At 56.3% G+C, this 24,550-nt stretch overlaps 1 protein-coding gene across 9 annotated transcripts in view; it reads right to left on the bottom strand.

Moving 5' to 3' along the window:
- Positions 1–200: 200 nt before the first annotated feature.
- POMGNT1 (protein O-linked mannose N-acetylglucosaminyltransferase 1 (beta 1,2-)) overlaps positions 201–24,550 on the bottom strand; it is a 36,082-nt gene continuing 11,732 nt past the window's right edge. For 6 of the 9 annotated variants that reach the window (XM_030572219.1, XM_030572221.1, XM_030572222.1 and 3 more), the window contains 17 exons: positions 23,722–23,835; positions 23,005–23,122; positions 22,529–22,627; positions 20,598–20,725; positions 19,412–19,482; positions 18,564–18,639; positions 13,754–13,837; positions 12,725–12,766; positions 12,024–12,082; positions 10,939–11,011; positions 9,679–9,807; positions 9,046–9,171; positions 8,738–8,802; positions 8,208–8,252; positions 7,729–7,864; positions 7,246–7,355; positions 3,090–6,873 (listed from right to left, as the gene is read on the bottom strand). In XM_030572219.1, coding sequence (XP_030428079.1) covers positions 6,780–6,873; positions 7,246–7,355; positions 7,729–7,864; positions 8,208–8,252; positions 8,738–8,802; positions 9,046–9,171; positions 9,679–9,807; positions 10,939–11,011; positions 12,024–12,082; positions 12,725–12,766; positions 13,754–13,837; positions 18,564–18,639; positions 19,412–19,482; positions 20,598–20,725; positions 22,529–22,627; positions 23,005–23,122; positions 23,722–23,835 — 1,569 coding nt within the window. In that variant the 3' untranslated portion in view covers positions 3,090–6,779. Of the gene's footprint in view, positions 1,550–2,092; positions 2,279–2,725; positions 6,874–7,245; positions 7,435–7,728; positions 7,865–8,207; positions 8,253–8,737; positions 8,803–9,045; positions 9,172–9,678; positions 9,808–10,938; positions 11,012–12,023; positions 12,083–12,724; positions 12,767–13,753; positions 13,838–18,563; positions 18,640–19,411; positions 19,483–20,597; positions 20,726–22,528; positions 22,628–23,004; positions 23,123–23,721; positions 23,836–24,550 lie in introns of those variants that run through there. The other 3 variants (XR_004001562.1, XM_030572224.1, XM_030572226.1) reach the window with 3 other exon arrangements.

Here is a 24,550-nt window from a genome sequence, read left to right as displayed (position 1 = left end):
TATTTTCAGTCCATTCCAGAACTAAGTTTTTCCTGAAATGTTGGAACTGCCCACGGACCAGGACTAGCAGCTTCTGAGCAGCTCGATTTCGGGGTAACTGCAGAGGCTAACAAACAGCTAACTCGCAACATGTAATGGGCATAGTGGAGCTCACACGCTAAGGTCTCCTCTGCTCGACAGCAGCAAGCTTACCATGGGACTTGGTTACAGTGCATTTAATGCATAGACAACGAGGCAGGATCTAAGTCGTTTCCAAACCCAAGTTCAAGCTTTGGCCTGGCCCAATCAGTGCCTGGTTGCAAGTGGCTGGGCTCATCCTCCACCCCAGGACAGCTGTATTCTAATATGTCAGGGACAAGTCTCTTGTAATTTGGTCTCCTGCCCACGACTTGGTTAAGGCTTCAGTGTAGACAAAGCCGCCTCCTCCCGCCACGAGCACTGTGTGCCCTGGTGCCGTCACGGAGTCTGGCTCTGCTAGGGTGCCCGACGGAGCATGGCGAAGCCATTGTTCTGCTGAGGCCACACCCCCTTATTAGCTCCTCCCTCCCGCAGGCCCTGCCCACTGCTCACACAGAGGGGAGGGGGCAGAGAGGAGCACCCGTCAGCAAAACCAAAAGTCAGCACCAGGGGCTCCAAGGCCTGAGACTGGCTTAAAAGGCATGAGATTCTCCCCCCCCCCCCCCGGATTTCTTTTTAGTTGCTTCTGCTCCTTTAGGTGCGACTTGGATCATCTGCAAGCTTTTCCCCTCGGAGGCTAGGGCTGGACAAAACAACAAAGACGAGCACTTGGATTCTCATGGAGGAGCTGCAAGGTGGAAGAAAAACTCAGCCACCAAAACCCATCACAAGCTGTGAGACAAAAGTCACTGACATGGGCCACGCTGACACTGGTAATGTACAGAACCCTGGCGCCCTGGGCTCAAGGCCTTGTTACGCTAGGTGCTGTACGAACCCCTTGAAGAAATGGGCGCTGGCCCCAAAAGTGGGCAACCTTGAGAATTTTAAACTGCAGAGGGGCCAATGCATCCCTTACCCCCCTTCCCTCAACTCAAAACAGGCACTGAAAGGAAGAAAATAAAGCAAATTATAGGCAGAACCTCACCCTGAAACAATCCCAAAGCGGACTCCTCCCACGTTACAAGTGAATGGAGAGGGGTGGATCAGATGGCTGCACCTGTCTCTTACTGCGGTGGGTTCCCTAGTGCCAGCAGGGGGCTGGTTGGTGGACGCCTGCCCCCTGCTGGAGGGGCTCAGGCCTGTTTTGACTGTGCCTTAGGCCTAGCCCCTATGCTGTTAGCAGCTCACGGAGAGTCTCCATCACATCAAGCAGCAGGGTTTGTGCATTCGCAGCAGAAGGATCCACAATCCTCATTGCCACAGTGTGCTAGGTAGCAGCCGGGGTGGCCACGCCTTCGGTACGATACCGTCCGAGACCTGCACAATGGAGAAACTCAGCATTCAGCAACAGCTGGCTCTTCTCCCTCCTGCAGCCAGAGCTGGGCCCTGCCTCAGAGGCAGCCTCCTGCATGTGCTTGGTGGTTTCCAGTTCCTGGGGACACGGGGGAAGCGGGAGAGATGACATCACACCGCAACCCTGTGACAAACCTGTGGCTGTGCGGCTGAGTGGTCAGTTTCACCATGAGGGAAAACAAACCACGTAGGGTGGGAAAAGAAAAAAACCACCCTCCAGGAACAACAAAGTAAAACCGCCCCCACACAAAATCAGGCTGCAAGCCACACCTAGACTCAACAGGGCTCTGAGGACCTCTGGTGGCTTCCTCTGCTTAGGACAGACACACGCTTCTGGGCATCTCTTGGGTCACAGCCTAAGTCCAGAGGCCCTCGGCTGTGGCCAAGACCCACACTGAGGCAATAAACCTGGCAGCTGAGTTACTCTCCTGCCTTTAAAAGAGCAGAGTCTATTGTTGGCCCAACCTACACGCCATTCCTCCCGTGCTAGATTTCAGGGGGATTAACCAGGAAGGTGGTTTGAGGTTCTGTAGAAAAATCACATCATTTTCAAGAGTCCATTGAAACTCACTGCCCCGCTGAGCTCCCCTCCATGTGCCCGTGGGGAAGCTGATATCCTTACCCTGCCACAGTTTCTGTTTTGGCACTGCCATGCGCGGCGGTTCCAGGGAAGCCCTGCAGAAGACGTTCCTCAGAGCTGCCCAGAAATTCCCTGGGGGAAGGCCTGCCCCATAGGGGAAGCTCTTTTTCAAGTTCTTCCTTAAGCAATTCCACCACTGCAAAGTCTCAGAGCCGGGCTGCGTCAGGCCTGCAGAGAGCCGGAAGAGAAAAGCCAAGCCAACAGATCAGACGCTAACCGCTAGCGGGGTCTCTTCAGAGGGGACACCCTCTTGGGCTAGAAGAGAAGGTGTTCCCCCCCCATCCCTTCCCCCACCCCCATGCAATAGCCACCAAAGGAAACAAAAGGGCAACATGACCAGGCCCCATTCCTCCCTCTCCCACGTCTTCCACCCATGTGGATCACATGCCATTTGCTTAAGCTGCAAGGATGTAGACTGTTCCTATAGGAAAGCCAACCCCTTCCGATGAGTATGGCATCCTTTGGAGAGCCACTCAGGATCTCCCCCTGAGGCAGTCAGCTCTACACGTGATGCATTTGGTCACACATGGGAATTACTGATCTAAGCAGGATGCTTCTGAAGGAGGAAGGGCTGCCTTTGGGTTCAGTGTCTAAACTAAGACCCAGGCGACTCACCTTTGATCCCAGGCAAGTTGCTGGCTCTTGCTGCATCCCCGCTCCCCAGTCATAAAACAGAGATAACGCTGCCCTTACTTCCCAGGGGAGAACTTTCACCCCTCCCTGGTGGGCTTGATCAGTCCGTTTCATCCAAAAGAGCCATCTCTTCACCAGTCAGTCTGGATCCACTTCTCTTCCCCCTGCTGCCTAGGAAGCGTCTCACAGCCTACGAAAGCTCTGACCAGCAAGGGCACGGGCACGCAGCTGCCCCCATCCCTCTCTCTCCTGGTGGGTCCAGATCAGCGAGAGGTTGGGACCAGGCGGTGTCATGCAGAGAACCCAACAAGCACCCACACAGCGATAGAGGCGAAAGACACAAGGGTAAACAGGACTACAATATTTATTTGGAAAAAAAGATAATCAGATTCAGAAAGTGCCAGTTCCTCACACAGGCCCTGTCCCACCCTTCCATCGCACTCAGGACCCTGGGCTGGGCAAACCAGGGCTGGCCAGCCTGTCCCTCACACAGCCCCTGTCCCGCCACCCCATTGCACACAGCACCCAGCGGCTGGGCAAACCAGGGTCAGTCAGCCCCTCAGACCAAGCCAGATGGACTGGGGCAATCAGAGGAGAGAGGCAAAAAAAGAGGCTGACAGCACAAAGCTGATAGTTTTCAAGGAAGGAGGGTAAGAAAAGTTTGCCCTATTGAAGCGCTGCAGAGCCAGACACATTGCGACCCCTTTCCAGAGTCAAATCCTGTTACAACTGACGGCAACAGTACATTGGCTTCAATAGGGCAGGAGAGAGACATTCAAGTGAAGTCAACGGGGCCCTTCCATCCCACTCTGTGCATTGCAATGCCATTGGTTAGAGCAGAGCCGAGCCCGCTAGAGAAAGATGGATTAGAGGATTCCCCCGGCTGTGGCCTTTGCTGGATGATATCAGGTAGTAAGAAAAAACACACAAGGAGACACCAGCAATGAAATCACATTATTTCAGTGTACAAAGAACCACCTTAGGTTGCCTTCTTCCAGCTCCTCCGCTCCACAGGTTTAAACCAATTACAAAACAAGAGTGGAATTAGCAGCAGTTCAGGGCCAAAACTCGCACGTGATTGTAAAACGTGTGTGCACGCGCGTGCGTGTTTAAAAGTTTGCCTGCAAAAGGCAAGGGGGGGAAATGGGGTTCTTAGAGAGAAGAAAAGAGGACACACCCAGCCTTCAAGCATCACTCCAGGGTTCAGAAGGGTCACCGTACACCACGACAGGAGAGCCGCAGCAGCCCCCACTACTTCTCAGAGACCCAGCGGCAGAGACAGCGCTGTCGCATGATCTCATGTTGCTACGGGGTCCTTTGGGGTCTTGGCAAAGTACACTACAGAGCATTCGCTACAGCACAGCAAAAGGAGCAGTTAGCACTGCGGTACATACGCTGGGTCAACTGTGTGTGTGCGCATTTCCTTAAGAGTTTGCAAAAATCCCCCATCACCTGTGCTTGGGCTTCTGCATTTAACCCAGTGAGGTACTGCTGTATATTTTGAGGGTGAAAAGGGAAGCACCACAAGCCATCATAACCCGGCCAAAGTCAACGGGCTGAAGGAGAACCGACTGGAACAATGCGACGCCCCAACATTTGCTTAGTGGGAAACCCCTCGCTCACAGCAATCCCAAAGGCGGACCGCAGGCGCCTTCCTGTTTCAAAACCTCATCCCTATGGTCGAATAAATAAATAAGTTAATATAGTGTTCTGCGCAGGAGACTGCCTGGGGATTGGAGGCTCATCCGGGGTGGGTTTCGATCCTCAGTACAGCCAGCTACTCCTAATGATCACTTGTTTTCACCACACGTGCCTTTAAAATCAGGCCCCTTTGACACTCTTCCCCCTTCCCCGGTGCCACAAAATGCGGATGGCCCCAGCCACTCAGCCAGGGACCGTCTCAACGTACCTGGGAACCACAGCGGTGGAGAGGGGGATGCGTGGCAAACAGCAGGTCGGCGAAGAGAGCAGAATCTTCCACAAACAGCATAGGAAGCAGCAGCATGAATGCCCAGCGGGCTTGTCCCATTCGACCCTTGACCTTGCAGCCAAGATGGCCAGTTGCGAGCAATGCAAATGCCAGATCCGCTAGTTGCCAACTTGCATAGCATGGGCCAAACAGTTGGCACGGACTCTGGGCCAGACCTCAAGATTATTTAGGTGCCTAACTCCCATTGAAACCAATGGAAGTTACGTACTCGGTCTTGGCCCTTATCCCTGCATGCCTGGGCTGCAACAAACCAATATCATACAGCTCCCCTCATCCCAAATTATAGTGCATTGGCGCTCTGCTCACAGCCCTCTGCCTCCACGGCCGCCGTCAATAAATGCACTCGTTAGCTATAGGGCTGGAACCCAGCCCAGGGAACTGGAAGTGCTGACGGTACAATCCCATAGCGGGCAGACGCTGGGGAGTGCCTGATCCAAGCATGGCCCTGCCTCTCCCCAACATGGAACCAGAGCTCAAACCAATTCAAAGAGAGCTCCCAGGGTGGGGCCTTTCCCAACTCCTCTGCGCCGAGGAGCAGAGCAAGAGCTCACAATTTACCCAGCTTGGAGAGCTGCTCCTGCAAATCTGATTGGCAGGAAGGGAAGAAAAAAAACAAACATCGCTATATAGGCATCAACCACAGGACAGGGACCTACAGGGTTCAGATCAAACTAGCACCAGGGAGCATCGCTTGCTGGGCCACTCCCAGTTCCCGCTGACTACAGCTGGGGGAATCTACAGGCTGGGATCACTCATCCCACCCTGCCCTGTGGGACCTCAGCTAAGGCACAGGCAGTGGGGAGGGGAACCCCAAACCCTCCTTGTCCCTGAATTTCCGTACCTTCAATCAGGATGACAGTGCTCAGGGCCGGAGGGGACAGCTGCTCCCACCCTGAGCACAGATCCCGGCCTCCCTGCGAGCGGCGTCCCGTGGCTGCTGCTCAGAGCCAGCTCAACCCTGCTAAGCGCAGGAGGTCTGGGGGGCCTGGCAGGGTGGGCGAGTACCACTGGGAACCAGAAGTGATCACAGCAGGACGCGGCCCCCTCCAGCACACAGGAGCCTGCCGCAGACACGGGGGCCTGCTGCAGCTGCTCTCTGTGGTGGAGTCGTCGGGCTCCCAGCCCCCTTGCTGCCGTCTTCCCTTTATGCTTTGGGCAGCAACCGATGGGGCCATGCATGGGCAGGGGCTGTTCTCCACACACCAGGTCAGTGCCCGCTCTGCAAGGCTCTTCTCCCCCTCCTCCCCCTCCCACCCCAGCTGGCTCCCATCTCTCTGCTCCGGCACCACGGCTAGCAGGAGGCTAATCCGTGCTGCTCACTGGCTGCCACATATGAGCAAGTGTTGTGACATTGGTGGCCGGGCAGGGACACCTTGAACCCCGGTCTCCCATGTGGCACCGTCCACTGATCCATGTGGGGTGGTGGTGGGGGGTGAAGAATTCCATTTAAAGAGACAGGCCACATTTCCCCCCGATCCTTGTTCCTCCAGATGCCGTGAGCTGGGCCCAAGGCTCCAGCCCTTTCACCAGTGCCATCCTCAAACCTCTCTAGAGCTGGGCCGTACCATGTCCCTTCTCCGCCCCACAAACCAGGCAGAGGACAGGGCGTTTCACCCAACCTGGCTCAGACTCCCAGGGTACCGCTGGCCCAGGGCAGAGACCGGCACAGGGCGAGCCAGCCACACAAGAGTTAATAAATAAAATCCGGCCCGAGGGCATCAGCACTTCCTGGGCTACAAAATTCCCCTGCCACCCAGAGAGGGCCTTCAAGGAGCCAGTGCATTTAAAATGCCTCCACCTAAGGAGAGCAGCAAAGTTAGTAAAGTCAGTGTTAAAAAGAGCCCGCACGGGTGGGCGGGTGTCACATCCTACAGGGCAGTGCTGCAGTGTCCCAGAGCGACGGCAGCCAGTTTTCCATCCGGGGAGCACATGCCCATCCTAGGGCGTAGCTGAGTCCCTATCCCACCCCCACTGGAAGTACCCAGCCTCTCCCAAGTGCTGCCCCCTCTCCTCTCTGTGCGGTGGTGCCGTGGAGACCTCTCTGGCTCACGTCTGCTCTGCTGCTGCCACCTGCCCGGCCACCTCCTCCTTGGCGGGGGGCTCCATGTAGATCGGGGTCACGGTGGAGGGCTTCTTCAACCTGCGAGGACCAGCCAGGAGCAACTGGTCAGACATAGGAGCGCTTGAGGGGCTGCAAGTGGGACCCTCCCGCACTGGGTGCCATCTAGGCCCAGGCCATGCTGGGGGGGAAAGGGGCAGATCCCTGTAACCATGGGGAGCAGCTGGGATTCTGCTCAAGAGTGGTATTTACAGGGTTAATATGGAGCCGTCGGCTCTAAGAGGTTGGAAGGGGTTTTCCCCTCTCCCCAGGCAGGGACCCACCAGGGTTTTCTTTGCAAGAGGACCCAGCTGTGGGTGCAGGAGGGGAGCCCGCTAGACCGGCGCTTTCATGGGGCGCTGCAGGGATCTTGTGCCCCCTCCTGCGCCCCCAGGTGGGTGTAGCCATACTCACGAGTAGGGGGAGGCGGGCACGCCCACCACCAGGACGTGGTTCTTCTTACGAAAGAGACGCCACAAGCCTTTGTGGTTCCCGCGGACGTCCAGGTCCCAGACGTGGAGGCACTAGGAGGGGAGCGGTGGACAGAGAGCTGAGGGCACGTACTGTGGCCCACCCTGCCGTGCTCCACCTGCTGCTCTGGGCCTGCAGAGCAATGGAAACACTGACCATGCCCAGGGCTCAGAGCGCTACAAATCCCACAACTCCTCCCATGGCTGCTTGGGGAGAGTTGCACGCTCCCTCCCCTTCCCCCCAGGAGCCAGCAAGTAACCCTGGCTTCTGATGTGCGAGCCAGCCCGATTCACAGGTCAAGGGGAGCCTGCAGGGCAGGTGAGCAGAAAGCTGCCTCCTCCCAGGGACCTGACCACACGTTATGGTATCTTTGGTGCACGGGCGGGGGTGGGCCTGCAGTCACATGGAGACTGGGCAAGGAGTCACCTTGGCAAGTTGAGTCCAGGTGGTGAAGTCGGCTTCCTGCTCCATCCGGATGTACATCACGTAGGTCTTGCCCTCGGTGTCGGGCAGGAAGGAGTCCTCGCATGGGTTCTTGCTGTGATCCAGAACCGTGGCCTCACTGAAATGGGGCACAGGGCTGGTGAGTGAGCAACCAAGGGCGTCCACCCACTCCCTGGCATGCGATACACATGGGGTCCCAGCTGATGCCGGCCTGCCGGAGGAAAGGCTTGGACCACTTTATGACCATCCAGCCTTTATAAGGACATAAGGCAGGCCCTACTGGGTCAGACCAAGTTCTATCTAGCCCAGTATCTTGCCTACCGACTGTGGCCAGTGCCAGGTGCCCCAGGGGGAATGTCCCTCCAAGAGGATGGCATTAGTCATACCCCTGTGAATCCCAAAGCACTGGCAGGCCTTGTTACAGCCCTCATCTTCCAGGCCATGGGACACAGAACACTTACCCCAGGAGCCGGTGAATTTCAATCTCGTAGGCGTCCTTCTTTAGGCTGCATGGGAAAGACAGAGCGTCAAGGGCCAGCGTACGAGGGAAGTTCGGCGAGATGGGCCACGCGCAGATGGCAACACACTTCATCTCCCAGCCAGGTCCAACGTTTCCGAAGTCAGAACAGGGGAGAAGAGTGAGTGCCGGTGGCGTAGTTCCCGCACCAAGCGTTCAGCCCCCTGGCACTTTGGCGTATGTGACATATGCTAGTGGGCGTCTGATCCAATGCATCTTGTGTCTCATCCCCTAATCAATCACGCTTTCTGCTCAGGAGGATGGAAAGCTACTGGAACAGTTGTGGGGCACGTTTGTTCAGAACAGGGGGGCCCTGGCAGAGCTACATGCAGTGGAGGGGAAGGGGAGCTCAGAGCTGGAGTAGGGGAGCTGCAGCAGGGTGGGTTGGAATTACGAGGTACAAGAGACAGAGCCCTTTATGCAGCAGGCTCTGGGCAACCTCCTGTGGTTCCTTCGCAGTGGGCTGGCACTCACCTCTCCACGTTTCTGAGCTGCACGTTCGGGACGGTGTTGAATTTGTGCTTCTTGAAATAGGCTTCCTGGGAACCAAGTGCAGAAAGGGACTTGTCAGAGGATCACTGCTCATCAAGTCTGTCCAGCAATGCTCTGGCTCGCGCCCCTTTACTGGCTGATGCACCTAGCGAGCCCAGCGAGGCCACAGGGTGCGTGCAGAGGTCAGCTAGCAACTCCCGGCAATGCCCAGTGGGCAGCCTCTGCACCTCGGAGCAGGGAGGGGAGCCTGTCTACCGGCCCGCCCCGCTCCGCCCCCCAGCCTCACTCACGTGGAAGTACCCATTCATGTTGAGCCCCACGATGCCAAAGTGGTATGAGCGCGAGACGTCAGGGATGATGCATTCCCGGCCTTTCCGCTGCTCCGGCATCCGCATCCACATGTCCCAGTCCCACAGCTGGAGAAGGGAGAGGATGCTGCTTTAGAGGGGGAAATCTGGCTCCTGCACTGGGCACCTGTCGCGGCTCACGCTGTTCCTTAAAAGAGCCCCTTAACCCCTGGAGATGGAAATACCTCCCGCCCCGGACCTCCACGACTCCAGGCGTGTGCACGCACGCAGGTAGCCATTTGTTATGGCCAGAGCCCAAGCAGCACCCCCGGTGTTTGTTATTGTAGGGCTTCTCAGCCAGATCGCTGGCACAGATGCACGGAGTACTGGCTTGACCCAGGCTCTGCGGCCAGCAGGGTCGATAACTCCTCAGATCCGGGGGCTCAGAATGGGGACACCGTCCCTGTATCTAAAATGCGAAGAGCAGCATGCATCACTTGCGGGCGCTCACAGCCCGGATACTTCAAGGCAGTTCCTCCACTGGCTGCCCATCAAGCCTCACAGCTCCCCCCTCCCCACATGCCCGCAGCAAAAGGTGTGCCAGGGCTTCTACCAGGGAGAGCAGAGGGCACTCACCTTCTCAGGGGTTGGCCATTTCGGCTCCAGTTCGTCCTTGTACAGGCTTTTGCTCAGCACCCAGCCGAGGCCAGGCATGGTCTCGACGCGGTACAGGAGCGAGGGGTCCTCGGCCGTGTGCTCGTAGCCCTGGGGAGCCATAGGGCAGCGTTCAGCGCAACCTCACCAGGAAGCCAAAGGGGGCCATGGGGACCCCGGCAGCGCAGGTACACCAGGAGGAGGCGCTATTCCCAGAAGGGCCAGTGCTTCCCCCTTCTTTTGGGCGGGGGCTTCCTCACCAGCCTCTGGAAGGGATCAACAACTGCCTGCCCCACTCGCCCTCCCCCCCTTCACTTACATCCCTCCTCCTGCTCATCACATTTGGCTTCCCCTCCCCCACCCTCTCCTTCCCTTTCTATTTCTCCCTGCTCCTCCTCCGTTCACCCCCAGAAACCTCCCACCAGTCTCAGTTCTGCACCTCTTCCTGCTACTCCAAGGCCTCATTCAGAGGGGCCGGGATGCTAAACGTGTGAGGAGCAAGCCCCACCGAATGGTGCACAGGGTGGGTGGAGTCAAGGGACAGGTTCCCACGTTAGCATGGATTTGGGGGGTAGAGGGGACAAGTGGGACGGGGAAGGTTGTAACACTGGTGCAGAGCACAGCTCCATACTGAGTTCTGCAGGGTAAATTCCAGGCACCTCAGTATCTGGGGGGGGGGGGGGGGGGGAGACTGGGTGAGCTAAGAGGGTCTTCTCCAGCAGTGCATGCAACCAGATGCACATTGGCCCTGGGCCCCCTTTGGAGAGGGCCCCTGAACCGAGCGGCGCTGCAGCCTGGCACCTGGGCAGAGGGGAGGGTGGGTCGCAGCCCCACTCAGGTTTGGCCTCTCTGCAACTCCATCTCCATCTGTGGAGAGATGGACAGATGGACCAAACCCTCAGGGGCCAGGTCGTAACACCGGAGGCAGGCGCAGGATGGTCAGCGGGGGTTGAGCATGGCACAGACTCAGCGCTGGGGCCAGCAGCTGCAGCGGGGCCACCTGGGATCTCCCCAGCTCATACGGTACACCTCTGTACCACGTAAAGAATTCCTGGGGCCTCCACAGCTGCCTTTGCAGAGGGAAAAGCGTGCTGCGAATGGAGCTGGTGGTGGCAATCCCTGCCGAGTGGGCAGGAGGAACCAGCGCCTGGAGGAGACGGAGCACAGGGATGCTGGACTTCATCGGAGCGGCCCTTGTTGTGGGGTTACAGAGACGAGAGAAGCAAGGCTCCATGGGCCTACCTGATCATTCCAAGCCGAGATGCAGTACAGGCTGTCGTCCTCCTCCAGTAAATAGATCGACTGGCTCAGGAAGCTAGAAATGAGGCAGATTACAGACAGGACCAGCTGTGCTCTGGTGTGCCCGGCTTGCCCTGGAAAACGATGCTCCCCCACCTATTGCTACGGGACACAGCACCTCGATCCTAAATAGGCCCCTCCGACCTCCAGCTGGGCAGAGGAGATAACAGAGATGCCTAGGAACCCCCACTCCTGGAGGCTCTTTGCTCAGACCCACTAGGCAAGCAGCTCCCACCCTCACAGCCAGAGAGGATGCTGGGGAGAAATTAAGGCAGGGGATGGAGGAGAGGGACAGTTGCCATCCTCAGCACAGGAATATATGTGGGTCAGCTGGGGCCAGAGGATGTTCAAGGCATTTTGCCACCTGCGGGAAGTCACTTAAAGTAGCCTGTGACCCAGCGATCAGGGCTCAGCAAAGGAGCTCAAAATGACAGTGGGCCAGATCCTCCGCTGATGTAAATCAGTGTAGCCCTGCTGACTCCAATGGAGCTACAACCACTTACCTCAGCGGAGGATCTGGCCCAAGTTATTGCTAGTCCCTGTAGTAATTCCTCTGCCAGCACCCGCCCTCCACGGCTCCCAGAACCAGCCTCAAGTGCTCATATATTACGCTTCCTGGCCCCGCTGTGAGGTAGGTACTGCAAGTACCGAGCCCATTTTACAGATGGGCAAAACAGAGGCATGACAAGTTCCAGTGATGTCCCAGCCTCAACTCCCAGTAAGTCAACAGAAGAGCAAGGAGTTCTAGCGGCACTGACCCCTCGCCATCCAGGAAGCTGTCTAGAAGCTAAAAACCAAGAAGGGATGGAGGTTCTGACACATGCCCTCTTTGTAATCGGAATTTGGTTGTGGATAACGGGGTCACCCCCATCCCAGCATCAGCGGGATGCTCCCACGTCTCCCGGGACTTTCCTGCAGACCGTGGTACACCAGTAGAGTGAAGAGCCACTTGTTTCTGGTCTGGCAAGACAGAGACATGTGTCTGGGCCTCCTAGGCGACAACGGAAGCTGCATGTTACGAGCCTCACCTGAAGAAGTCGATGGAGATGTCCAAATCTTCTTCCAGCACCACAGCGAACTTGGCATCCTGGGAGTGAAACGAGAGATGTCAGCAGGACAGAGAGGATTATTCATTCAAGCAGTGAAAACTCCTGGTTTTGAGAAAACCCTGGCTGGGATGTTTTAGTTGGGGATTGGTCCTGCTTTGAGCAGGGGGTTGGATAGATGACCTTCTGAGGTCCCTTCCAACCCTGACATTCTATGATTACATGACTAAGGACACACCAGAGACATCTCACGGCATCCCCTTGTCTATGCTATCCTCAGCACTCGGCCACAACAAGCCTCATCAACATTATTTGCACCAGGCCTGTCTGGACTCAAACCCAACACGGTGGTGCTCGGCCATGGACGCTACCTCAAAGGCGGCCATTTTGCTTCCCAGAGGGCTTCATTTCACAGCAATTGCTCCCGTGAGATGGGCATAAGGGAAGTGGGATCAGTGACACCCGGGAATTCAGCATTCCCAGAGCCAGCAGCAAGGCACCCAAGCTGCTGCCCTGAATGTGTTTCACTCCTTCTCCTCGGTGCTGTACCACAATGAGAACTTCTGATGTGCAAGTGTCCAGCCCGTCCCCCAAGCGGGTCCCCTGGCACTCGTACAGAGGGTGGAACCGCCCGGCGCTGAGAGAAGAGATGGTCGAGAGGTGGGGAGAAGGGACTTGCTCACCGGGTGCAGGTTGAAGGTTGCTGTCAGACTGGCTTTGTAGTGCTGCAGGAAGAGACATGGGCATTAGCAAACACGGCTGCCGAGGTTTCTGTCCCCGCTAGACACCGATGAATGGTCGCGATTGGCGGGCGCCACTAGGGGAGCATGGATCCAGTCCATGTAAGAGCCCACTACTGCTGCCAGCTCCGTGACCCACCCTTTCATTCAAGCAGTGGAAACCAGGACCACCCAGAGGATTCCGGGGGCGTGGGGCCAAGCGGGGGAGTGGACATTAAAAAAGGCACCACCCGCTGCAGTGCTTGTACTCAGCGGGCGGTGCTCCAAATCTTCGGCGGCGGGTCCTTCACTCGCTCCCTGTCTTTGGCAGCACTGAAGGGCCTGCCACTGAAAAGCCGAAGCGAGCGAAGGACCCACTGCCGAAGTGCCGCCGAAGACCCACATCACCGCTCAGTGAGTCAAAATTAAAAAGATGCCTCCAGCCAGGGAAGGGATTCTTGGCCAGGGCTCGTGGGGCCCCTGCGGGGCTCAGGGCAAATTGCCCCACTTGCTCCCCCCACCCCCCATCTGGGCGGCCCTGATGGAAATTCCTGCATTTATTGCTTTAGGTCAACGGTGGCCAAACTGTGGCTCATAAGCCTGAAGTTACCATTAAAGTGCGGCTTGCGGAGCCCCCAGCCCCCGCACCCCATTCTCCACCTACCAGATTTGGTGGGGAGCTCAGGACCCCTGCCTTGCAGCAGGGTGGTAGGGTAGTGGCTTCTGCCTAGTGGGGAGGGGGTCTTGGAGCTTCTGCCCCGCAGAGGCTCGGGGCTTCTGCAGAAGCAGGACTGAAGCCCCGAGCCCCGGCTCTCGAATGTCTGAAGATTATTGTATGTGGCTCAGAGGGTCAGTAAGTTTGCACCCCGCCCCACCCCCCAGGTCCTGGATTCAAGCCCCACCACCAGTCCGTGTGGGGCACACAGTTAACCAGGAAGAGGGGGAAGTTTTCCCTAAGTGAGGCCAGAGGGGCAAGTAGGAAGGGCCCCTCACCTGGGACACTCGGGCATTTTTAATGCTGATGGGCGTGTGCTGGATCCCTTTCAGGCCAAACAACTCCACCACGTCCATTGGCTCCTGGAAGAGAGAGACATGAGACTCACTCACCGCACGGGCCCCAGGTCTGTTTACACCTCTATGCTCAGCCCCTTCTCTAGTGTGCATGGTTGGCAAGCCGTGCGCACTAGAGAAGATGGGGCATAGAGGTGGCATCAAGATGGGGCATCTGACGCTTCAGGCAAGAGTGGGAAATACCCCACAATGGTCCTAGCTGCGCAGTGCTGCGCCATGGTGACCTGCAGAAACATGCTGCCTGACCTCAGTGGATAATCGGCTCGTGCCCTGAAGCATGAGCACTGATAACCCCTGTAATGGTTAACCCAGCTTGTTTAACTGAAGCTGCACATTAGATATGCTGACTCATGCAGGCGTCTAATCCTGCTTTATGTGCATACAGCACTGAAAAGAATGCAGGGGGGGGAGCGCATTCCATGGGTACATGCAACAGAGATAAACTTCCTTTACCATCCAGCATGACACAAGGTCACCTCCCTAGATAAGCAGTAATCCCATCAGAGAGCCTCTTAATTATCCCAGGCTCTGTGCATCCAGAGTCCAGCCTCCCTTCTCCGCCACCCGCAGATCCCTACTGCAACCAGGGAAGGGAACTTGGATTGTATCAAGCATCAAGGGTTTATGCTCTGCCAGACACCCCAATAAAATGACAGCCCAGCATTCAGCATCTCCGGTGCCACTCGCGAAAACAGGCCCAGCGTCTATGTTGCTCCCTCATAGGCCAGGGATCTTGCTTCTGCTGCCATGGCAACGGGACGCAGCTATCATTAGCTGCTCTCACTTACAGAGCATTAGGCACTGTGACAAATATCTAAAAAGAGGATTTTCCTCCTCTCTTCCCCCCTAAAACCCCCACTACTAGTTTAATTCATGTTCTTCCTCGCAAAGAAACAGCTCCGTTCATCTCACTCCATCATCCCCTGGCATTTTTTATATAGCAGGGCGAGAGGCGCTGTATGAACAGGAGAGATGGAAACACCGGGTCTGGTGGAGGGGGAAAAACCAATAGTCACCCCTACCCTGTAGTACATGAAAGACCTCGTTAACGGTGTTTGCAATCAGTGCCCACTAGACATAGCATGTCCTGAGCGCCTTGGCTAGCAGTCTAAGTGCCAGCCTGGGAATTGGGAGATCTGGGTTCTGCTCCAGGCTCAGTCATTGTGTGAACTTCGGCGCTCCCCTGCCCAGCCAAACCACAGGGATACAACGCAAAGCGGAGTCACCAGCGAAGCACTTAGAGACCTAAAGAGGTGAGAAGTTCCACACAAGCATTCAGCATCTGGTTCTGTCCACGGCGAGGCCTCAGCTTACAGACCAAGGGAGAAGATGAGGTTTACGGGGAAAGGCCAACCGAAGGCAGGTTGTTTTAAGGGGCTCTGACCATTGCGCCCCCCCCGCCCCCCTCCATGCCAGAACTATGCAGTGTGACAGCTTCAAAAGTCACACCCAGCTGCAAGTCAGAGTCTAATGCATGCTCCAATCTTGAGACAGATTCGTGGGGCACAAGGTGGATACGCCGTTTATTTTGGCTTAGTGGCGCAACAGGTCAAGCCTGGATTGGAAGGGGTCTGATGGACATAGGGGTGCTTGGTGGGGAACAAGGAGCTGTACCCTATGTATAGGAATCTCGAGCTCCGGGGGAGCAGTTTCAGCACTCCAGACACGAGGCCCGTGACTGAAAGCCATTAATGCGGAATGGCTCTAATTTCCAGACAATGGAGCAACCGTCATGGGGGCTTCTCCTTATCTGGCCCGGCTGGACAAATGGAAGAAAATAGTTGGAGACAAATGGAAGATTTCACCCCTGGCCCTATAAGAAAGCCCTTCAGGTGTGTCTATTATGCATTGTAAACCGGCTCTGTGGGACTTGGGCTTGAGCTGCCAAGCCCACGCTCAAGTGTCCTCACTGCATTGTAACCCCGGGTTTACAATCACTGCGCCCGTGTCTCCCAGCCATGTTAACATGTCCATACTGTGCTACCCAGACCTTCTGACGCAGGTCTGCAGCTTGAGCTATGATCACGCTGCAAAACAAGAGGGTTTGGACCAAAGTCTCCGAAGGACGGGGGCTCTGACCCACCCCCTCAGCAGGTTTCTAGGCCCCAGATCCTGTGTGTGGACAGAAGTGGGGCTTGAGCTCAAACCTGAGTCAGTCTACGCTCAGTGGGCAGCACAGAAGGACCTTGATAAGTGGGGTCTGGCCCATGCAGGGAGAGGATTTTGAGAAAGGGGTTTCCTTGGGGAGGGAATCACTCTCTGGAAGGCAAATGGAGACCAGGCTGGTTCCTAAGAACTCTTGGGCTTGCCAAGAGAACGTGTTGGGTTCGTTCTGTTCCTCGAACCAGCGGGAAGCTTGTCTAACTGAGCTCGTGGCGAAGCCTAAGATCAGACAGGTCTAGACAAGTGTGGTAGCTAGTTGTTGTTTTAAAGTCACTGTCTCTAATACTTCGCTCCATCTGCTAAATAAACCCACTTCATTTCAGAAAGACGCTCATGTCCACCCAGCGCCGGATCTCAGAGGGAAGGAGCACGAAGGAACAGTCAGGCCTGGGAATAAGTGAAGCTGGGTGACTAACTGATCCTGTGAGTCACTGGCCGTTCAAAACCCAACCAACAAAAAAAAAAAAAAAAAGAGTCCTTTTGAGCCGACCTGACTGAACTTTTTCAGAGTTTTCAGGAAAGCAGAAAGGAGTTGGCAATAAGTCTGAATCAAACAAAAGAGTTAGTTTTCAGGCATTTTTAAAGGGTCACATTAATGGGGGGGTGACCCAGGTATGAATTCCCGCTCCAGAACAGGGATTTGAACCCAGATCTCCCCTCTTCCAGGTGAGCGTTCAAACCACCAAGCTATCAGCTACCCGGAGGTAGGGCTCTTAAATTCTAATGAAACTTTTGCGCTGCGTACAAATAACCACATACTGGAGCAAGGACTGAGCCTAGGTCTTCCACTTCTCAGGTGAGTGCCCACCCACTGGGCTAAACATTACAGGGGGAGGACTGCCCCAGTCACCTCCTCCTCCATGGACAGGCCCTCGCGACTCTACTCTGAGACAAGGTTTTGGGCTGAAACTTGTTCAGTGAGTTCACGTCAAATTCGACCCAAAGTGGCGAATAGTTCCACGCCCAATGACGCTTGCGTTCGTCAGCGAATAAAGGATTCATCCAAAAAGTTTCACTCTCGTATAAGGTGGGGTGTCGTACCCTGATCTCGGTCAAAGAGTGGGAGAACGGTGAAATTCTACCCCAGGACAGGAAAGGACACGAGGCCTAACCCCTGGGGGGCTCGCAGAGGGACCAGAAAGGGGACAGAGGTGCAAGCTGCCCCATAGCTGTGACAAGATCCCATGGCCACTCTCCATGTAAAAACAGACTGGCCACAGCGAAGTCCCTAGTGGAATCTCTGGCTCTTCTCACAGCTCGGAAGCAGGGAGAAAGATCTTCCCGTTAGAGGGCACGCTGGGCTCTCTTTCATGGCCTGAAGCTCTGTGACCATCAGGGGCACCCCCGTCAGTCCACCCCTGAGCAGCCCCACCCCCACCCCCCCGGACACCTGACAGTACTATTCAGTTTATTTATTTCAGCAGCAGTGGAAGGGGGATGCAGACAGACATCGATCAGAATGTGGACTCCAGAGTGCACCTGACACCTCTTGCCCCCTCTGTTCTAGCCCCACAGCCTCTGGGCATTTTAAAGATGCAGCAAATAACGTATCAGGAGCCCCAGTCACGGACAAGGACCCTGCTGCGGTAGGCGCTGTACAAATCCCAGAACAAATACATGGGCCCTTCCCCAGAGAGCTTCCGATCTAAGCCTGAGACAAGAGACAATGGCCAGCTTGACTGCAACCGGCTCGGCACACCAGCAGCCTAACCGTCGTCAAAACGAAGATGCCCAGCGGGAAACAGCCATGAAATTGCTCCGTCCCAACAAGCCAAGTGGGATTTCAGAACCCAGCGAGGAGCCCGCTCCAGGAGCTGCCCTGGGGGGTGGGCCGAAAGGGGACAAGGACAACAGCAGCTGCCTGTTCCTTCCCCTCCTCCACATTCAGGGACAGTGTGAGACGCCCCCCAACTCGCTGCGGGGGGAGATCTTACCTCATAATACCCATCAATAAAGACTGTGACCATCAGGGGCACCCCCGTCAGTCCACACCTGAGCAGCCCCACCCCCACCCCCCCGGACACCTGACAGTACCATTCAGTTTATTTATTTCAGCAGCAGTGGAAGGGGGATGCAGACAGACATCGATCAGAATGTGGACTCCAGAGTGCACCTGACACCTCTTGCCCCCTCTGTTCTAGCCCCACAGCCTCTGGGCATTTTAAAGATGCAGCAAATAACATATCAGGAGCCCCAGTCATGGACTAGGACCCTGCTGCGGTAGGCGCTGTACAAATCCCAGAACAAATACATGGGCCCTTCCCCAGAGAGCTTCCGATCTAAGCCTGAGACAAGAGACAACGGCCAGCTTGACACGCAACTGGCTCGGCACACCAGCAGCCTAACTGCCGTCAAAACGAAGATGCCCAGTGGGAAACAGCCGTGAAATTGCTCCGTCCCAACAAGCCAAGTGGGATTTCAGAACCCAGCGAGGAGCCCGCTCCAGGAGCTGCCCTGGGGGGTGGGCCGAAAGGGGACAAGGACAACAGCAGCTGCCTGTTCCTTCCCCTCCTCCACATTCAGGGACAGTGTGAGACGCCCCCCAACTCGCTGTGGGGGGAGATCTTACCTCATAATACCCATCAATAAAGACTGTGATCATCTGGGGGTTGACCCCTTGAGCCGACAGCAGGGACCGCAGCATCCTGGGGGCCAGAAAAGGAGAGAGTGGGAACGTGTTTGCTTGAAAGTCTGGAGTCTCTTTAAACAGAAGACTGAACGCCTTGGCCACGGGGAGAGGGGACGCCTTGCAAGCGTCTTGCACAAGCGTCTTCTCTCAGATGGAGGGGGAAGTGGGCCCTCCCAGACCCCAGGGTCAGGCCCCTGCTCTCTTTCCTGGGAGCGTACAGCCCTCCTCCTGTGGAGGGCGCTGGGTGAGACACGGCCACCTGGCAACACCCTGAGCCAGTGACGAAACTTGGGCAACAGGAGCAGGAGACGATTCAACATGCAAGTGAGGCCTAGATCCCTTTGGGGAAGTGGGGGCTAGGTCCTTGCAAACCCAGACATTGCCCCCTACTCCCTTCCCATGGCTAAGCTGAGAGGGAAACGCCTATCACCACTCAGAGCTGGCTACCAGGGACGAAGAAAAATCCCGTCAGGGCTACACAACACACTAACCTGCCCCCAGAACAAAGCCACCCACCCGTGGGGCATTCTGGGAAAGCAACAGAGACTGGCAGGCGACACCTCCCACTAATGACATCAGAGAGCTGGCTCTCCAAGAGGAACAGGGGTGCCCGCATAGCCAGGACTGAGAAGCAGAGCTGTTCCCAGTGCTCCATCTGCACTAGCTAGGGATGGAATGATCTAACCGGGCTTCCCCAGCTTGGCTTTCTATGGCCCCTGCAACGGAGATCCAGTGCTTTCCCCGGGACATCCCTCCACGGACCACGTAGCATCCCGCCCAGCACTCACCTGTACAGGTAGTTGGGTCTGTTCCCTGCAATAACAGCCACAGGCACATTCAAGACTTTATTGTCCTTGAGCTGAAAAGAAAATGTTTGTGATAAGGGCCTTGGGAAGCCACTAGGGGCCACCCGCCCACCCCAGGCCCCGAGGCCGGGATAGCCCTGAGAAGAGCCACTGACATCTGCAAGGTTTAGGAGCCCTGCCCGCAGTCAGAGGATCTCCTGAGAGTCATTCCACCACCCAGCTTCCTTCCCTTTAAGGGTAGGGCTTTATTTCAAGAGGGGACAGCACTGTTCTCATCCCGCCTTGAAATGGAGCAGAGACCCTTTGCCCGCAAGGTGAACCCTGGTGGAAGGATGGCCTCATTTAGTCTCTCTTAGACACCTTCAGATGCCCTCCTGCCCCACCACAGCAGGCTGGGATCCGGGCAGGGCTAGGCCCGGCCAGTACTTGGCTGGGGGACAGCTAAAGAAATCCTGGGGCTGCAGGGAAAAGTTACATGGTGATTATTAAGGCAAGGTTCTCTCTTTGGGACTGATCCAGGCCTCAGCCTGGCCTGAGAGGGATGCCAGGCGGCTGGAGATACCAGCTGTCAGGTAAGAGATACTACAGGAGTCTTGCCCGCTTGCTGCCATTCGGACCCGAGAGTACTTTTTGCTGGACCATCACAGAGCCCTGGACCAGAAGGGAGCGCGAGATCAGGAGGTCATCACAGGCCTCCCCACACCGAAGCATTACAGCTCTCAGGAGACTGGACAGTTGTGCACCATGGGCAGGGAATGGAAGAGCTGGAGGTGCCATGAATGCCCCAGGCCCCTGCAATGGCAGTGAATGGATGTAGCGAGACAGACACTGGTTCGTATGAACCCTTGTGCCCTAGCTACACTCTGCTGCTCTACAGTTATCCCTGGCCGCTGCAGACACACTGCAGCATCCTTCCCTTCCCGGGCAGGGCTAGAGTTATGGAAGCCATGTGCATTCTGGGAGCCTGCTAGAGGAGACATGGCACGCAGAAGCAGACCGACGTGATTTTAGCTGGAGCCCTCCGGGTGCCGTCTATATTTAAGCCTCCTGCAGACGTTACGCCAAGTGAGGGCCACATGTGGCTCCATGCTCAGCTGGAGGCAAGGGATTCCCGCTCCCCTTCCTCCGCTCGGGCTTGGAAGGCGGGCTCTGGCCGCTGCGCACTCACGGGATCAGGGTTGAACTCGATAGGCGTGGGGTCTTTGCAGCTGCAGACACTGCCGTAACCTTCCACCTTGGTGCAGAACCTCCGCCGCCGGCGGTTCAATTCTGTGTCAGGCCAGTGGCACTCGGCATCTACGGAAGAACAGGAGACCAGTCGAGTTCAGACCACTGCTCTGGGAGGGGGGGAAAAGCAGGCAGCTCATCCCTTTGTGCCAGGTCAAGGATCCCAGGGCACAGTCCTCCTGCCCTGCCACTTCACTGCCCCTGCCTGCAGCCTTGGCCGTCATGCCATGGCTAATTGCCTCTAGTGGCAGGAATTCAGTGGCCACTTGGGCTGAGTGGATGCCTTCGCTGGTGGGCAAACCCTACATGGGCACAAAAGGCCCTGGCAGCTGGATCAGCACAGAAGGGATGTGAGCTCTGAATGACATAAGATGTCTTGCAACTTCTATTTTAAGACCCACCCTCGGCACTGACAAACAATCCCCTGGAAGCAGGGAAAGGAAACCCACTCCTTTATCTCCTCCCCTCCTCCTGGCAGAAGCATGCTGGTTTGTTATTGTAGGGTTGCTAAGAAAATAAGGGTGAGCACCGGATTTACAATAGAAGCACCAACTCCATTTTAACTGCCAGTCCTGTATTAAATGAGGGCAGTGACTTTAAAAAAAGAAAGAAAAAAAAAAAAAAACCTAAAAAACAAACCCACTGCTTCCTAGCCCCCAGAGACGGCCCTGTCAGAACAATGGGGGCTGAACTCAGCCCCCATCACCCTCCAGTGCAAATTCCTTGCCGAAGGGATCACACACCATTCTGCCTCACCTTCCCAGAAGGATGCCGTCCCTGAGATATGGGAGCAGAGTTCTTAGAGAGAGACCCCAAACTTTCCCATGCCCGCCAGAAGGCCACACAGTGCTGGCATCTGATTACCTGTAGGCCAGCAGCACCTCCAGGCCACCGCTGAGCTCAGAGCTCCATTGCGCTAGGCGCTGTACAGCCACTGTGAGAGACAGTACCTGCCCCACAGAGCTTGCAAAGTGTGGGGCACAGAAAGATGAGTGGACTTACACAGTATCAGTGGCAGAGCCAAGAAAAGAATCCAGGTCTGAGCCAAGAGCCCTATCCACTAGGCCGCACTGCCCCTCTCCCTAATCATGTCTCATCTCCATGGGGCCAGGTTTACAGCAGACTCCTGTTCCTCTGCCCCTCCCCGCCCACAAGTGAGAACAGGGGCTGATCTCTTCTTGAGGGGTTCTCCAGCTGCAGGCGCCGAGGCAGATCAGGGGTCACACCCCAGCATCTATCTCTCTCCCCCAACTCCCACCTCTTTTCCAGGTGAGGCTCTGTGATGGGAAGGGGGCGCCCACCCTCCCAGGTGCTCTCTGCCCCTGTCTGCAGGAGCCCCCCAGGGCCAGTGCAACCTATTAGGCAACCTTGGCAGTCGCCTCGGGCGCTAGGATTTTGGGGGGGGAGGGGGGAAGCAGCGTTTTCTTCAGCGGCGACCGCATCTTCGGGGAGGAGATGGAGCAGGGGTGAGCGGGGAGCTGCCACGGGGGAGGTGCCTCAGGGCGGAGGGGGAGGGGGTGGAGCACAGGTGAGCTGGGGTGGGGAGCTTCTGCGGGAGAGGGGGGAAGCAGGGGTGAGCTGGGGCAGGAAGCTGCCGTGGGGGAGGTGCCTCAGGGTGGAGGGGGAGGAGGTGGAGCAGAGGTGAGCTGGGGTGGGGAGCTGCCGCACGGCAGGCAGGGGTGCAGGGAGCTGCCACGGGGGGGGAGGGGCAGGGCAGAGGTGGAGAGCTGCTGCCGGGGGGCGGGGGCGCCTCAGGGCAGGGAAGGCAGGAGGCTGCCGCAGGGCTTGGGGAGGGGGCAGGGCACAAGGTGGAAGTTTCGCTTAGGGCACGAAACATCCTTGCACCAGCCCTGGAGCCCCCCCGAGGCCTACCTTCCACAGAGGTCAGCTGGACTTCGGTTTTCAGCAAGACGGGGTCCCCCCACGTGGAAAGTGCCGGGGACTTGGAATGCTTCTCGCCGTACACCTCGCCTGAGGGGCGGACATGCAGTCAGAGCCAGGCTGCTGCCGAATGGCGCTCAGGTGCCTACCCCCCCAGCCGCTGTACAGAGCCAGCCAGAACCCATGTCATCACCAAGAGACCCGCTGGTACCTCCTGCCCTCCAATAATGGCAGGAGCTTGAGAACGAGACATGCCTCCCTCCCCAACACACTCAACCTGCACCCAGGAAGCAGGCCCCCATGGCCAAGAGATGCCGAGTTATGAGCAGAGTTGACTTCACCTTGCAGGGATTATGGCCCCTGCCCCCCCTCACTGAGGGGGACGCTATTTCCGTCTTTAGCCGCAGTCCATCCCTTCTGCCTCCACTCCCGCCCAGCCCTGGGCCCGGCCGGAGCAAGGCTCTCACCTCCTTTCTTCCCCACAAAGCTCCACATGTCCCTCCAACTGAGGGACGAGACGACTTGGCTTCCCAAGCTCTTCAGGAGGCTCTTTGCCGAGTCTTTAAGGTGGAAGGAGCCTTCATCCTGGAACAGAACAGAATACATCATGAGGAGGCACCTTCCCCTGCTCTGAACTGGCAGGATCCATCTCCCACTGCAGCCAGCAGGGTGGTCTTCCCATCGCCCCCCTCTAAACTCCACTGGAGACTCAGCCCAAGAGAGCCACGTTTTGGAGCTGGTTGTTGGAAGGCCTCTTCCACTCACTCCCCAGCAGAGCTTGCCGATGCACACCAGCTACAGGGAGATGCACCCCTCTGCAGATTGAGGGCGCTAAGCAGACCCACAGAAACGGTCAGAGCAGCCACACATTTCCGACTCAAGGTCATTGCCTTTGCAAAAATCAGACAGAAAGACAGAAGTTGCCCCTGGGTCACAAGGGATATTAAATTGCATTATGGATTAAAAAAAAAAAAAAAAGGTTAATCTTAATTCCTCTGGGGAACGTATCTTTCAAGCGATTTCCCACCTGAGATAGGTGATGCCGCACATAATACAAATAATAAGCTGGAGGAAAACGGGGCTCGCTGTCTGGCACGTGTGTTAGAACACTCATGAGACAAGACTGCACGGAGGCAGAGCCAGTGATTTTATCTGCAGTCTCCCTCGGCATCGGACCCACCTACCTTAATGGAGAAGATCAGGATGCGACCACGAGCGACCATGTTGAGGAAGAGGACCATGGCTTCATCTTCATGGGGTGAGTAGGTGTCAAATACTCTCTTGGCCATCACGTGACCCTGTAGATGTTCAAACACACGGCACAGCCTGCATGATACACGTACACCAGGCCCCCAGGCATGAGTGCCACCCAAAGCTCCTCACTGGAGGAAATTCAGTAAGGAGACATGCCAAGCACTCCACTTAGGAAGGAACTATCAGTTGCAAGCATCCAAAATGGGAAATGACTGCCTGGGAAGGAGTATTGCAGAAAGGGATCTGGGGGTCATAATAGATCACGAGCGAAATGAGTCAGTAGTGTAACACTATTGGTGGTGGCGGGGAGGGGGGAAGTAAGCATCATTCTGGGATGCATTAGCAGGATTGCTGTAAGCAGGACATGAGAAGTAATTCTTCTGCTCTACTCTGCGCTGATTAGGCCTCAGTTGGAGTATTGTGTCCAGTTCTGGGCACCGCATTTCAGGAAAGATGGGGACAAAGTGGAGAAAATCCAGAGAAGAGCAACAAAAATGATAAAAGGTCTAGAAAACGTGATCTATGAGGGAAGATTGAAAAAACTGGGTTTGTTTAGTCTGGAGAAGAGAAGACTGAGAGGGGACATGATAGCAGTTTTCAAGTAAATAAAAGGTTGTTAGAAGGAGGGGGAAGGGAAATTGTTCTCATTAAGCTCTGAGGATAGGATCAGAAGCAATGGGCTTAAACTGCAGCAATGGAGGTTTAGGTTGGGCATTAGGAAAAACTTCCTGTCAGGGTGATTAATCCCTGGAAGAAGTT

The sequence above is a fragment of the Gopherus evgoodei genome, chromosome 8 (assembly GCF_007399415.2).
Source record: "Gopherus evgoodei ecotype Sinaloan lineage chromosome 8, rGopEvg1_v1.p, whole genome shotgun sequence".
Lineage (NCBI taxonomy): Eukaryota > Metazoa > Chordata > Testudines > Testudinidae > Gopherus > Gopherus evgoodei.
The sequence above is the reverse complement of the archived record's forward strand: the minus strand, read 5'-3'. Positions and strand labels throughout refer to the sequence as shown.